The following is a 12628-nucleotide window of genomic DNA, read 5'->3' on the forward strand; positions in this document are numbered from 1 at the left end:
ATAGTGGGAGGTCTGTGATCAAAGTAACCCACCCAGTCCCAGGCTTTTATACATTTATTTTACTGTATGCAGCCTCACTAGAGATGTGACCATGAATGTAAGGTGGAAATGGTGGTAAATTCCAGAGAGCTGAGATAAAATGTATTTACCCTCTCCAAAAAACCAACTGCAAATACAGTTTGCCTTGCTTGCAGAGATGACAGGCCTGCCTGCTTCAGTGGGATTTTGCATCAATTTAACTGGGAGGCAGATCCTTAATAAGGCCTACCTAAGGCAGACAGTGTGTAAAAATGCTGCCTCCCAAGATGCATTTCAGCTGCCTGGGTGAGCAGCCTGAAAGAGAAAGGAGGTTTGTTCTCCTCTAGAGTCAAGAAGATGGACTTAACATCGGAATATTAATCTTTATTTAGGACAGAAATTGTCTCTGCCAACTTTTCCGTAATTTGTAGTTCTCCCAGCTGCTTCAGCTAGAGGATTAAGGATTCTCTAGCATTCATTAAAATGGCCTTCTCTGCACAGGTGAGCTCTCATTTAGGCTGATTCTTAAACAGTAGTTCTCACAATGGAACAGAGACACTGAGGCCCTCTAAGCTCAGGCATCTATGGAAGCAAGCAGAGAAGCAGAACACTTTCCTTGTTTTTCAGCAGGTTAAATCCTGGGAGCAGCCTGTCTGCACCATCCTCAGCTAGGAGGCAAGATGAGCCACCTCTATTGCAGTGCCTAAGCTGGGGTGCTGCTGCTGTCACAGGTGATGCCTCTGCCTTGTGTTCTGCTCTGTTTCAGGGTGCAAGTTTGGAGTAAGCCAGGGGGAAGGCCACTCTGGGCCTCTATCCCTGTACTCACAGAGCTGGAAGTAGAGCAAGGATTCCTTCTCCCTTTGGCAAATGAGATACTTTGCTCAGCTCTCCTTCAGAGTACCCCTGGCAGACCTGCTTCCACCCTGCAGTGAGCTAAGCATAGGAAAGATTATCACAATCTAATGCTGGATGGGAGGTAGGAATGGTGTCAATTCTGGAGCTTGCTTGTTAGCTCCCAGTTCTCCTGGACTGCTGCAGCTGTGAGGGCTTCCTAGAGTCTGGCCCTGGTGTTCTGTGCTGTCAGGAAGTTGCTGATGATCCCAGATACCACCTCGGGCTCATTCAGGTGCACAAAATGACTCCCAGGCACTTCTGCTAGCTGGATGTGCTGGAGGGAAAGAACACAAGATGATGTTAAGATGTGGACCAAGAAAGTGTTCCCTGAAGCACACAGTGCTGTGTGACACTCATAGGAAGGGACAGGGCAGTGAGGCAGGACGGAGATGGGAGGACCAGGGAAGAGCTGGGTGCAGAGGGCAGTACTAACCTGGGACTTTGGCAGCAGTAACAAAGTTGACTTCCTCCCCTGACTGCACACACTCCCCCACCCCCTTCCCCATGTGAGGGCTGTGCTGTTCAGGACAAATCACCTCCTGGAGGGTGCCCACCAAGGTCAGCTGCTTCCCAGCTGCTGCTCCCAGGCTGGTGGCCAATCGAGGTGCAAGGAGGTGACATTTGCTCTCACCTCTTTGAGGTTAGACTCGAATGCCTCCTGCAGGGCTTTCACAAAGTGATTTCTGCTCGGTAGGTTGTGTGGTACCAAGAGTCCATCTTGTGATCTGAAAACAACAGTGAGGCTCAGTTCAGCACCCAGTGTGCCTCCATTTGTCTTTGTGGCTGTCCTGGGTAGAATCAGTGTTCCCAAGACAGCAGGGTGACAAACTCAGCTGTTCTTCCCAGGCTGCTCACATGCAGCAGGCGACAGGGCCATACATGGTAGTCAGAGTGCACCACCCAGCTTGGCTAAGTAGCCATTTTATATCAAACTAAAAGGTCTAAAACCTTAGGTGACTGCCTAGTGGTATCAGTGTGGGGACTGGCTAAATATTGTCCTCCCAGGGCTGGCTCTGTAACTGGTGTGGAAACATCATTCCCTGCTCTGCCTTCTGCTCTTAACTTCTTCCTTCCTCAGAGTTTCCACATCTCCCCTCAGTCCATGCTGCCTCTCTTTGCTGCTTATTTAACCAAGTTATGCCCTGCTCAGAGAGGCGGGTACCAGGGCAGTTGCTCTGGAGAAGTCAGCATTACATCTCCTGCAGAGCTAAGATCTTGCTGTCTCCTACTCTGCTGGTCATGGGACAAGCGGACATCTCAGGCTCAGTGACATTTCTATGGCACAGAGGACTTGACCTCAGCACAATATTACATTTCTGGACAAGCAGGAATAACCTGAAGCAGTTAGGATATTAAAACAGATCAGGGAAGTCAAAACTGTACCTCTTTTCTCAACTGCTAGCACTTCTTGTTTCCTAGACAATCTTCTAACAGCACCCCACCAGCCAAGGCAGCCAGAGCCCTGCACACCTTGCCCTTGAAGGAGATGGGAAAAGGCAGAGGACGACTTGCAGAACAAGCTGTGCACCCAGACAGCTTTATAACAACTTGGCAAGCCACTGGCCCTGTCCCCAGAGCTGCTTGCCCCAGGTGCCACAGAAGAGAGCTTGCAGGAGCTCAGTCAGACCAGGGGCTTCAGGAGTAGCTGGAAGAGATGGAGACTGCTCTAGAGTTCCACCTGTTTGCTCAGGCAAGAGGTTTTGGGGCCTGGAGAAGGGGGCAGGATGGGTTCCTGACTGGGGTAGAGTCAGGTCAGGAGGATAGCAAGTAGGTGTGGTGCTGTGGAGGGTGACATATTTGCCAGGCTGGCCCCTTGCTGCAGTGCCAAGGAATGGAAAGTTGTGAGGTGGGATTGTGAAGCCAAGAGCATGGGGAAGATGGGGCAGGACTAACATTTCCTCAGCCTTGCACCAGGGAGTCCCAGCCTGAAAGCAGAGTGCCAGGCTGGGAGGATGTTCCAGTTGCTGTCTGCCTTCTCCAGGAGCCTACCCAACCCAGGGCAGTGGTGGGGAACTGGGAAATACTTCTCACATGTGAAGCTGTACTGTTACACCAGCTGGCCAAAAGCCTGGATGACTAGTGCAGAGGAAGGGGTAGTGGAGGACTCCTTCCTAGCCTTCATTCCTTGCACTGAGGGAGACAGCAAGGGTTGGTATGGTTTGTGCCTCACTCACATAATGATGAGAACACGGTCCTGGATCTTCTGCAGGAGCTTCACACACTGCTCCACCGTGAAGAACTCTCGACTCTGCTGCAGGTGCAAAGCGAGGGAAAGTGTCAAAGCTCAGGGACAGCAGCTGGGGGCAGAGGGTGTCCCCAAGCTCTCCTGTACAAGTAGCTCTGAAGGTAGAAGTAACTGTGGCCCTGAAGCTTCCATGCTGGGACATGACAAGCATCCAGGCTGCACACAGGAGTAGATGGCTCTGCAAAGGCTCCTTCTGTCCAGCTGTGTTTCAGGGCTGCCAACAACACTGCCTGCTGGGCTGCAGCACATATGGGAATGATCTCATAGAGAAAAGCTTTAAAACTCATTTTACTAAAAAGGAGAGAGAGTACATTACCCTGGCTTCCATATCCTGGCAGTAGCACAGATAGAGGAGGCCCTAGTTGCTTAAAAGTGCCACAAAACTATCAAAACAGCAAACCTAAGGACTTTGTTCCACTCCCCTTCTTATTCAGGTCACCTGACATGCAGACAGAAAGCACCCATCCATCTGCTGCCTGAAGAGTTATAACAGTAGGAAAATGTGGCCAGGAGGCCTTGGGGCAGAGGAACTTCTAAAAAAAACAAACAGTAACATTTTCCAGTGACTCTGTAAGCTGAATCAATGATCAAGTGCAGGCTCTTTTAAAAGCAGCATTTAGAGGACATGTGGGAATTCGGGGAGCAGAAAGTAAGCAGCTGGGTGGAGGCAGGGCCTAGCTCAGTGAGCAGGCATTCTCTCTGTGAGTGTTCTGTGAGCTCAGGGCTCCCAAGTAGCAGGGGGCATGGCAGAAGAGCAGTGCTCACCGTGCGGGCTCTCATGTCTCTGTTATACACCAGCCCTGGAAAGAAAAAACAGAAGGTTTTCTTACGAGCAGGAGTTGTTCAGTTTTAACTCACTTTTGGGGTCTGCCCAAGACTTTCTGAGATAGGAAGAACAGGATTAATTCAAATTTCTCCTTTTTTTAACATTTATTTTCTTTAGCTGTTTTAGGATTTGAGCACCAAACTCAGCTGCTGGGAATGGAGAACTCTGCCTCCAGACTTAATTGATCCCATCCAGGCTGTGTAAATCTGTAGCTAGGGCACCCTGTACCCTGCAGAAGACAATGGCTGTTGGCACCAGTCCCTTCCCACACCCAGCAGTGGCCCAGCACCACACAGCCCCTTACCAGCGGGTGTCTCAGTTGCTCCTCGCTGCAGCAGGATTGCCCCACCCTCTGCTGTCAGATGGCTGTTTGCTTCTAAAAGCCTGAGGGAGACATGGCAGAGAGATCGTGATGCTGGAAAAAGGGAGGAAGTGAAGCAAAAATGCCATGACAAGGTGACAGTGAGCTCTCAGGCTGCTTCAGAAAGGAGCAGGAAGAAGCAGCAGCTTCTGGCAGCAGAAGCAAAAGGTCATGCTGGGATTCCAGAAAAGGACTTGAAAGGTGAAATGCAGGGAAGGTTTTCCTTTCTTATATGTGCAGCTGTAACTCTGTCAAGGTGAGGGGAGGCAGTAAATGAAGAGGATGGATGGGAACCCACCTCTGCAATGCTGCTTCAGGGCTCCGTGCTTTAGGAGTTTGCTGCTTTGCCTCCAGACTCAGCAGTCTGTCGATCACCCTCCTCTTTGATTTCAGCCATGCCTCAGTGTCCTGAAACACAGAGAGGTAGGGAAGAGGAGTAACCCCTTTGTTCTGAGTGATTTTACCCTTTATTGGAGAGGGGAAGAGAGAATTTCACTCTTCAACATCCCTCAGAACTGGCATCAGTTATGGGGATCTTATTAAAAAAAACTCCCACAATTTCTGGGAGAAAGGCCATTTTAAATAAATACAGCAATACTGCTGTAATTAACTTATTAACCTTTTATCCTTTCCATCTTTTCTAACCCTTCCTATCCCACTTCTGAGTTGAGGACAACTCTCCAAAGTTTGGTATTTTTTGTCTCTCTGAACTAGTTTTGTCTCTCTGAACCACTACTGCCAGCGAAAGCTCCAGCATCTGGTAGCAATGATGGCAAGTTGGGAATGTAGCTTTGTGAACTGCCAGGAACAGAAAAAAATCTACCAATCTTGTACCCAGGTCACCCAACATGCTGTTGGCAAAAAGATAACCTCACCTGGCAGTTGCCTGGACAGAGGTTCCAGTTTCCTTTGTTCAAGGGCTTGGCACAGACAAGAAAATTTCAGTGCTAAGGGACTGCAGGATGTGGAGCTCTACCAAGTGTTCCCCAAGGGCCTCCCTAAGGACAGACTTCAGTCTGTGCAACGAGGAGCAGATCAGTGCCTGCCAAAAGGAAGAGCCCTAGGACTTGTGTGACCTGCCAGGAAGTGGTCACATCAGTGCTTTCTCTGAGCAAGTGAGGAAAAGAAAAAAAACCATATATTTTTGTATTTTAAAAAAGTGAAGGGAAAGACACATGAGCTCTAACCTCTGGAGCTAGAAGAAAGCCAAGACTTTCCAGCAGGATCAGCTTGTCCACCATCTCAGGATAAAGGAAACAGAACTGAGGAGAGATGAAACAATAAGAAAATGAAAAGCTGAGCACTGAGTGATGTCTATCCTGCTGCACGGGAGAGGGGTCAGGGAAGGGCCTCTCCTCCCGAGATCCAGGTCTGCCCCTTCATTTCTGTCCTGTTTATTGTTGCAGCTGCAGAAATCAACCCCATGAAGAAATGATGCTTTACTCACCATTCCTGCCACAGCCCCACCTGCAAAGAAGAAAAGGGTGCTCAGTAATGCACAGAATAGCCCCTGGTAACAGCAGTTCACCTTCCTCACAGCAGGAGCCACCTCAGAAATAAAAATGTGCATTGTACCATGGGACAAAACCCCAGTAGAGAGGGGAGCTCTCCCAGCCCACAACATGCAGGCAGAGACCAGGGCTGTTGACCTGCTGTGTTCCCCATCTTGTGCCATTTCCACCTCCCTCAGGCAGCAAAGTCCAAGGAGGAGTTACTGTTTAAAATGTCTTGGTGTGCAGGTCCTGTTAGCTGTGACCAGAGCAGCCCTGCGAAGCAAACTCCAAATTGTGGCAAAATCAAATAATATTCCAAGCTCAAAGGAATGGATGCTGGAGCCCAGTTCCCCTCAGGCAGCTTTACAGCCCACCAAACGGGCTGTCTGTTCCCAGGCTTTGTGGGGACCAGACAGGAAGGCCTGCTGTGAATTCTCCTGTGTAGACCACCCCTCTTTGCCAATCACTGTTCTGTCCTGTGGGTGGGGGAAATGCTCACAGCAAGAGTTACCACTGTCTGTACAGCAGGGTCTTGAAAACAGGCATTTCAAACACAGGCAGAGATTTTTGAATCACTCAAGCAGGAACCTTGTACTTGGCATAATATAATAAATATTCCAACCCAGCTCCTAGCAACATGTCTTGGAAGTTAATTATCTACTGCTTTCTATTAATCTCACAGTTTACAAGGACTAGAGCCACTTACCCATACTGTGACCCATCAGGGTGAACCGTCTCCACTGCAAGGCTAAATGGCAAAAGAGAAAAACACACAGTGCTGCGTTAGAAACCAGAGCAGCAACATCTTGCTGCTTCTCAACTGACATGGGCCCTTTCTCCCAGGAGGGCTTTTGTACTACCACATTTGCTTCTTAATCCAGAAACTAAGCAGCTAAGTGGGCCGATTTTGAAGAAAAAGAGCATTTACCACCTCATTTTCATGGTAGTTAAGTCATACAGCTCTCAAGTTCTCTCTATATGTCAAACAAACTCCAGCAAAGTTCCATTCACTGCCAGATACGAGACTGGCAAGAAGCAGAGGAGCCTGACTGGGTAGCATCTGGTGGAAGAGAGAAACCTTTACGGAGCATCCTGCTGCAGGGCATTCTGCAAGACATGTGAGGACACAGCGCCAGGTCTGCTGCATTGAGGGAAGTATGATTCCAAGTGAAAGCTTTCTGCACCATTTAGCACATCAGGCTCTTCAGACCATTTTTAGGGCACTCTGGGAGGCTTATAGGAAAATACAGCTTTATCAGTGCTGCCCATCTGAAATATACCTCACTGAAAGACGGGATTTACCCTCTGAGAGCTTCTAGAGGCTCTTTTGTGTACTGAATGGGGAATCTAAAATCACACGTGCCAAATGTACAGATGGACAGTTACATCAGGAGTTATTAGGAGTACAAGACACTTTGACTTTCAGATTTCTTTGCATAATACTAAAGCAAGTAGTAAACTGCCATCAGGGAGAACCAGAAGTTTCCAATTTACACCTAACACTGGTTAGGAGTCACTGACTGCTTAAAAAAAGCCTGTCTGGCAAAACCATTTAGTTGCATCCACCACTTCACCGCTACAGCTTTTTTAGTACAGAAACACTAGCAACAGGGAAAGAAGGAGGGGGAACTGAAAGTGCTGCTTGCTTGTTGGAAAGAGCAGGACCAATACAGCACCCCCTCCACAAGCACCCCCTCGAGGGTTCCTTCCAGTACCCACCTGCTGCCACCCGGCGCACATCGGTCACATAATCTAGGAAATGGTAGGGACAGCCTGCAGGTCGGTGGGAGGACAAACCATGGCCAGAAAAATCCATTGCCACATAATAACAACCTGAAAGGGAAAGAGGATCAGATGTGCAGCCCAGCCACACAACACAATCCATCCTGATGAGCCACACCTACCTCTGGGGAGCAGCGGAATGAGCTTGTCAAAGGTGTTGGCATTGTCCAACCAGCCATGCAAACACAGCACAGGGTGTCCCTCTGAGGGTCCCCAGGCCTTGGCTGCCACATGTCCCCAGGGCACAGGGAACTTCAACTCTGAGAACATGCCCAAAACAGGGTGATGTCCTTGGAGAGTCAGTATTCTGAGAAGGTCCCAGGGGTCTTGTTAATGGTCTAGAGCTCTGAAAAGAGTAATATAGGTCTTTAGTAACTCACCAGTCTCCTGTGGTCTTAATTAGCAGCTTGATGATTTACAGCTCCCCATTCAACATCCCAAGCTGCCGTTCCTGACTGCCTGTTTGGGGAATCCTCCTCCCAGCACGTACTAGCTATGCTCCTAGGAAGAAATAAGCTTTCCCTATGCAGGAGGAGAAAGCCTTCTCTGTGTCTCTGCAGCAGCTGCAACCTGACCAGAAGGCACAGGAGATCCAGCAAGAGGGAACCATGCAGAATTCCCCCAGCTAGCTGCAGTCAGCCAGGCACCTGTCCTGGGCCAAGAAGACAGTTTGGGGAATAAGGATGCTGCCTCCAGCATTAGATTGTTACCACCTTGCCCTCTTTTACCTTGGTGCTTCTCTTTCGCACCACAGCTTGGCACATTTGCTAGAGCAGCTGGCTCCATGCTGCACAGCAGGTCACTGCTGCCACCTGCCTGTGCACCCCTCAGGGCCAGGGACTTCTGCATGGGATATGGGTCCACAACCTGCCAGGCATTTGCTCAATCTCAAACCATCTCATTTACCTGGCAATTACTGACCCTTGCTCAAGCACCAGCTCCTGAGTGAACTCAGCCTCTGGCGACCTTCCAATGGTGGTTTAAACATTTCCCTTTCACCCACAAGCCACAGGCAACCTGCCTACCTCCAAGTCTTTCATGTCATCTCCCCTTCCAAGTGACTTGTCTTGCGTATCTGCTCCCTTAATTAGCCCTCTGAGACCGCACAGCAATTAAATCACTCTACAGCAAGTCCCTCTGGAGCCCATGCCTCTCTAAGGAGTGAGGATGGAGGGGGTCGGCTGCTGTCAGGGCCCTGATGGTCCCAATGAGCCAAGCCTGGGGGCTCCCCATGACTGTGTTTAGGCTCGGCCCAGGACCAGCCGCAGCAGCGCTGCAGCAGTGCCGGTGTCCATCAGCAACGCCCCCGCCGCAGGAACCGTGGCCCAGCCTGCTGATTTCGGGGCTGTGTCTGATCCCAGTTGCCCTCGCCGGGCCAGATCCTGACAAACAACCGTGGGCTGACTTCCCATAGTGTGACCATTGACCTGCCCTGTCCTGAGGGCCCAGGCTCCTGGCAGAGCCTGATGGCCGTCCCAGGCAGTCCTGCCTGGGCCCAGCGGGGCTCCGGCCCTGGGATCGCCCCGGCCCCGGGCTAAGGCCTCCCTAGGCGGGCAGGAGGCGCCGCTACAGCCGGGCCTTCGCCTCGGGGCGCCCTGGAGCGCCGGCTCCCGGTCCTGCTCCCGGCCCCGGGGAAGGGCTGCCCGGGGACCGACCTCCGGCCGGCGCCGAGAGCAGTCCCCGGAACACCACGGCCGACCCGGCCCCCTCCCCCCTCGTCGCCCTCCCGCCACATCCCGGCCCCCTCCTACCGCTCCGTGCGGCCGGGCCGGCTGAGCAGAGGCGGCGGCAGGGCCGAGCCGGGCCGGGCAGGGCAGGGCGGGCTGCACCGCCCCGCTGCCCGCCTCCCTGGGGCGCCCCGGCCCCCGCCTCCGAGTGCGTCGGGCTCGGTAAGAGGAACGGGAACTTAACGATGGCTGTGGCGTCTGGAGCTGCGAACAACCTCCTGGGCGTGATGGGAATCTCTGAGGAGTCGAAATCAAGGAAGTATGGCTGCATCCTTGACTACTCCAGACACATTACTGACGATGGAAACTGCCTGTAGTGTGGTGACACAGTGTGAGATGTTTTAACTGTGACCCAGGAGCTTCATGTTGACATCAAACGGGCCCCGTGCTTGACATTGACACTGAACTTCTGTCATTCTCTGATGGAGAGACTCTTCTGAACTCCTAACGCTTTCTGGAATCATGGTGCTTCAGGGACAAGAGTCACCCTCCCATACTGTGACCTGTCGCAGTGAACTGACTCTACTACAGGGCCAAGCCGCCACAGATGCACAGCAGACAGCACTGCCTCAGCCACTCCACTCCTCTTCTGCAAAACCAGAAAAAAACAGACCCCTCTCAGATGGAGAGGTTTCTATATGGTTTGCCTCATTAATTGCCCAAAAAGGTGATGTCTGCATAGACCAAGTTTCAAGGAAGCACATACCCAAGTGTGGCTACTTGCTGGTGCCTCTCATTCCATCCAGCAGGCAGTCTGCTAAGCCTAATGCAGACCACAACCATTCCTCTTCAGTCAAGGACTCTGCGGTCAAAGGAAGCAAAGTCAAATTGCACTGTGAGCAGTGGGACCCCTTGCTGGAACAGTTGAGGGAAGTAGAATTAATGTATGTTCTTAGGGAATCATTTTTATATTGGTAACTGGAAGCCCTATACTCAGTTCAGCACATCAGTCTCCTAAATTACACAATATATTTTCAGAATAGCCTAAAAAGCTTGAAAGAAACCAGTGTAGAAGCTTAGAGCCCTATTTCTCCTGCCTAGCTCTAACTCATCCTGGCAAAATGGGCTCTGCACCACAGCAGTTGAAACATAACCTTGGAATCCATCACTGAGAAGAAACAAGTGCACTGTGTAGCTCACAGCCTGCTCTCCATGTGAGCCATTAGAAAGGAAATCAGAACATGAATTTTTACAGGTTTGCAAAGTGTCCAGTGCCTTGCTTTTCCTTAAGCCTCCATACTGAAGGAACAAGGAAAGCAGACTACAAGGGCTGGGGAGCCTTGCAGAAGGAGAGAGGCCACAGTAATTTCTACAGCTTCTCTCCTACAACTTTCAGAGGTGGGTGGCTGATTACAAAAGGTGAAAAGCAAGAGACAGCTTGGCAGAACAGATTGGTAAAATGCACTCAATAATAATGAACAATGATCAAATAGCTGGCTGCGGCTAATGGAGGGCAGGGCCCTCCTGTGAATTCCTGGAATTCCTCCTAAAGAAGCCACCAGACGGCAGTGTAATTGTTAGGCAATGTAACTGTTAGGCAATGCCTGCTGCTAGGCTTGTGATTCTGCAGTCTATGGCATGACTGATGAGGAAGAGGACCTGTGCCATGAAAAGTTATTTACTGTTGGCACACACTCCCGTGGTTTGTGGGACAACGGGTCATGGCCAGGAAAATCCATTGCCACTCGTGAGCCTGACTCACTTCTGGGGAGCAGTGAAATGAGCCCACTGAAGGTGGTGGCATTGTCCAGCCAACCATGCAAGCACAGCACAGACTGTCCCCAGGCCTGGGCTACCGCCTGTGCTTGGGCCATGGGGAACTTCACCTCCAAGAACTTGTACCCACAAGGAACATCCCCTGAGAGCTACATGCTGGAGCTCTACCTGATCTCTACCTAATACCAGTTGTTGGGCACAAGCCTTGTTTGGGAGAATCCTGGTATCCTGCTGTAAATGCTTCCCTGGCAGTATATCCATCACCACCCACAGGTCTTGGACCACCACACTGGGCTCTCTCCCCCATTCCAGCAGCCAGTAGGATCTGGGCTCTTGTTGTTTTGGGTCACAGAGATTATTCTGGCACTCAGGTGGGAATAATGCATTCTCTAGTGACACTAGACTCCTGTGACCTTCATCCTAAATCACTTCTGGCAGGAGGCTCCATCAGCAACCGCCTGATGGGAAAGGAAGCATTCCTCACAGAAATGATGAGGAGCAGGTGATTTCAGATGGAGCTCCTAGTGGAGAAGATTGCACTGGGATGTGCTCTGTGCCCTCCCCTCAGTGGCAAGACTGTCACCCTATTACCCAAAGCCCTATTGTTGAGCTGTCCTCCAGGTCCCTCATACCTTCTCTAGTGATGCTACTCACCCCTCTAAAAGAGCAGCCCAACATCTTACAAGACTGTGCATCTCCCCCAGCACAGCCTGGAACCCCCCCAGGGGGAGGGCCCTATGCAGGATGCACAGCAGAACTTGGATGGCTCACAGAAGTAATTTTGCTGCTGCTACTTCTAGTAAGTGCCACAGGCCACTGCAGTGGAATTGCTGCTCGTGGAGGACCAAACTGGATTTGGCTGGGCTAAGTGGATTCGTGGTAAGAAAGGCTGGTTTTGAGTAAAGAACTGTGAGTTAGTGTGAGATATCCCATGTGCTTAGCAAAGAGTAATTTAACCTCTGTGTCCTTGCAAAGGAGCAGGGTACCTGCAAGGGTGAACACTGGGACATGCAAAGCTGTTATGCTCCACTGACTTGGAACAGCATTGATCAGTTTGTGCTAGCTGCAGATCTGGTGAGGAAACTTTAAGTACAGCAGATTGATTGCTACCAGGGGACAAATTCCCCATAGCTGGTTGGATTTGAGCACTGAAGTACTGACATATTGATCTATTTATGTTGATTTATTAGTCATAGTCCTGCACCCCAATTTCTCATGTGTGGTTATACAAATAAAAAAATGCATGCTATTGCTAGCTTAACTGATTTCTTTCAGAGCATACATAGAGGACACACCTCTATACAAAGCCCCATGTTGTGAGCATATGCTGCAATCTATAGTGGACAGGAAAAGAAAAGTGATCACAGGCAAGCACGTTATCATGCAAGCAGCTCCAACATGCTGGCTCACATGCTTTAGTTTGAGCTCCAGCTACAAATCCTGCTTGCCTTGGAGATGGTCCCAGGGAGTCTCAAGAGTTTAAATGAGCTGCCCAGGTAGGAAGAGTTGGGGTAGGATATCATTCCATGATCTCTGGGCTCTGCTCAACAGCAACAGACTCATCCA

At 50.5% G+C, this 12628-nt stretch overlaps 1 protein-coding gene across 3 annotated transcripts; it reads right to left on the reverse strand.

The window, feature by feature from the left end:
- Nucleotides 1–387: 387 nt before the first annotated feature.
- SERHL2 (serine hydrolase like 2) lies at nt 388–9626 on the reverse strand. Of its 3 annotated transcripts, none has more exons than XM_064702268.1 (12): nt 9371–9626; nt 7742–7965; nt 7557–7670; nt 6544–6585; nt 5792–5811; nt 5532–5606; nt 4643–4752; nt 4288–4367; nt 3923–3957; nt 3087–3163; nt 1544–1637; nt 388–1186 (listed from the first exon to the last, which is right to left on the reverse strand). In XM_064702268.1, the coding sequence occupies exons 2-12, from the start codon at nt 7887–7889 to the stop codon at nt 1070–1072; spliced, it is 912 nt and encodes a 303-aa protein (XP_064558338.1). In that variant the 5' UTR covers nt 7890–7965; nt 9371–9626; the 3' UTR covers nt 388–1069. The 3 variants fall into 3 exon arrangements, with proteins under 3 accessions (XP_064558338.1, XP_064558339.1, XP_064558340.1); XM_064702269.1 differs by lacking the exon at nt 9371–9626 and adding an exon at nt 8645–9141; XM_064702270.1 differs by lacking the exon at nt 9371–9626 and adding an exon at nt 8348–8366.
- Nucleotides 9627–12628: the final 3002 nt, after the last annotated feature.

Source organism: Zonotrichia leucophrys, chromosome 1A (assembly GCF_028769735.1).
Source record: "Zonotrichia leucophrys gambelii isolate GWCS_2022_RI chromosome 1A, RI_Zleu_2.0, whole genome shotgun sequence".
NCBI classification, from domain to species: domain Eukaryota; kingdom Metazoa; phylum Chordata; class Aves; order Passeriformes; family Passerellidae; genus Zonotrichia; species Zonotrichia leucophrys.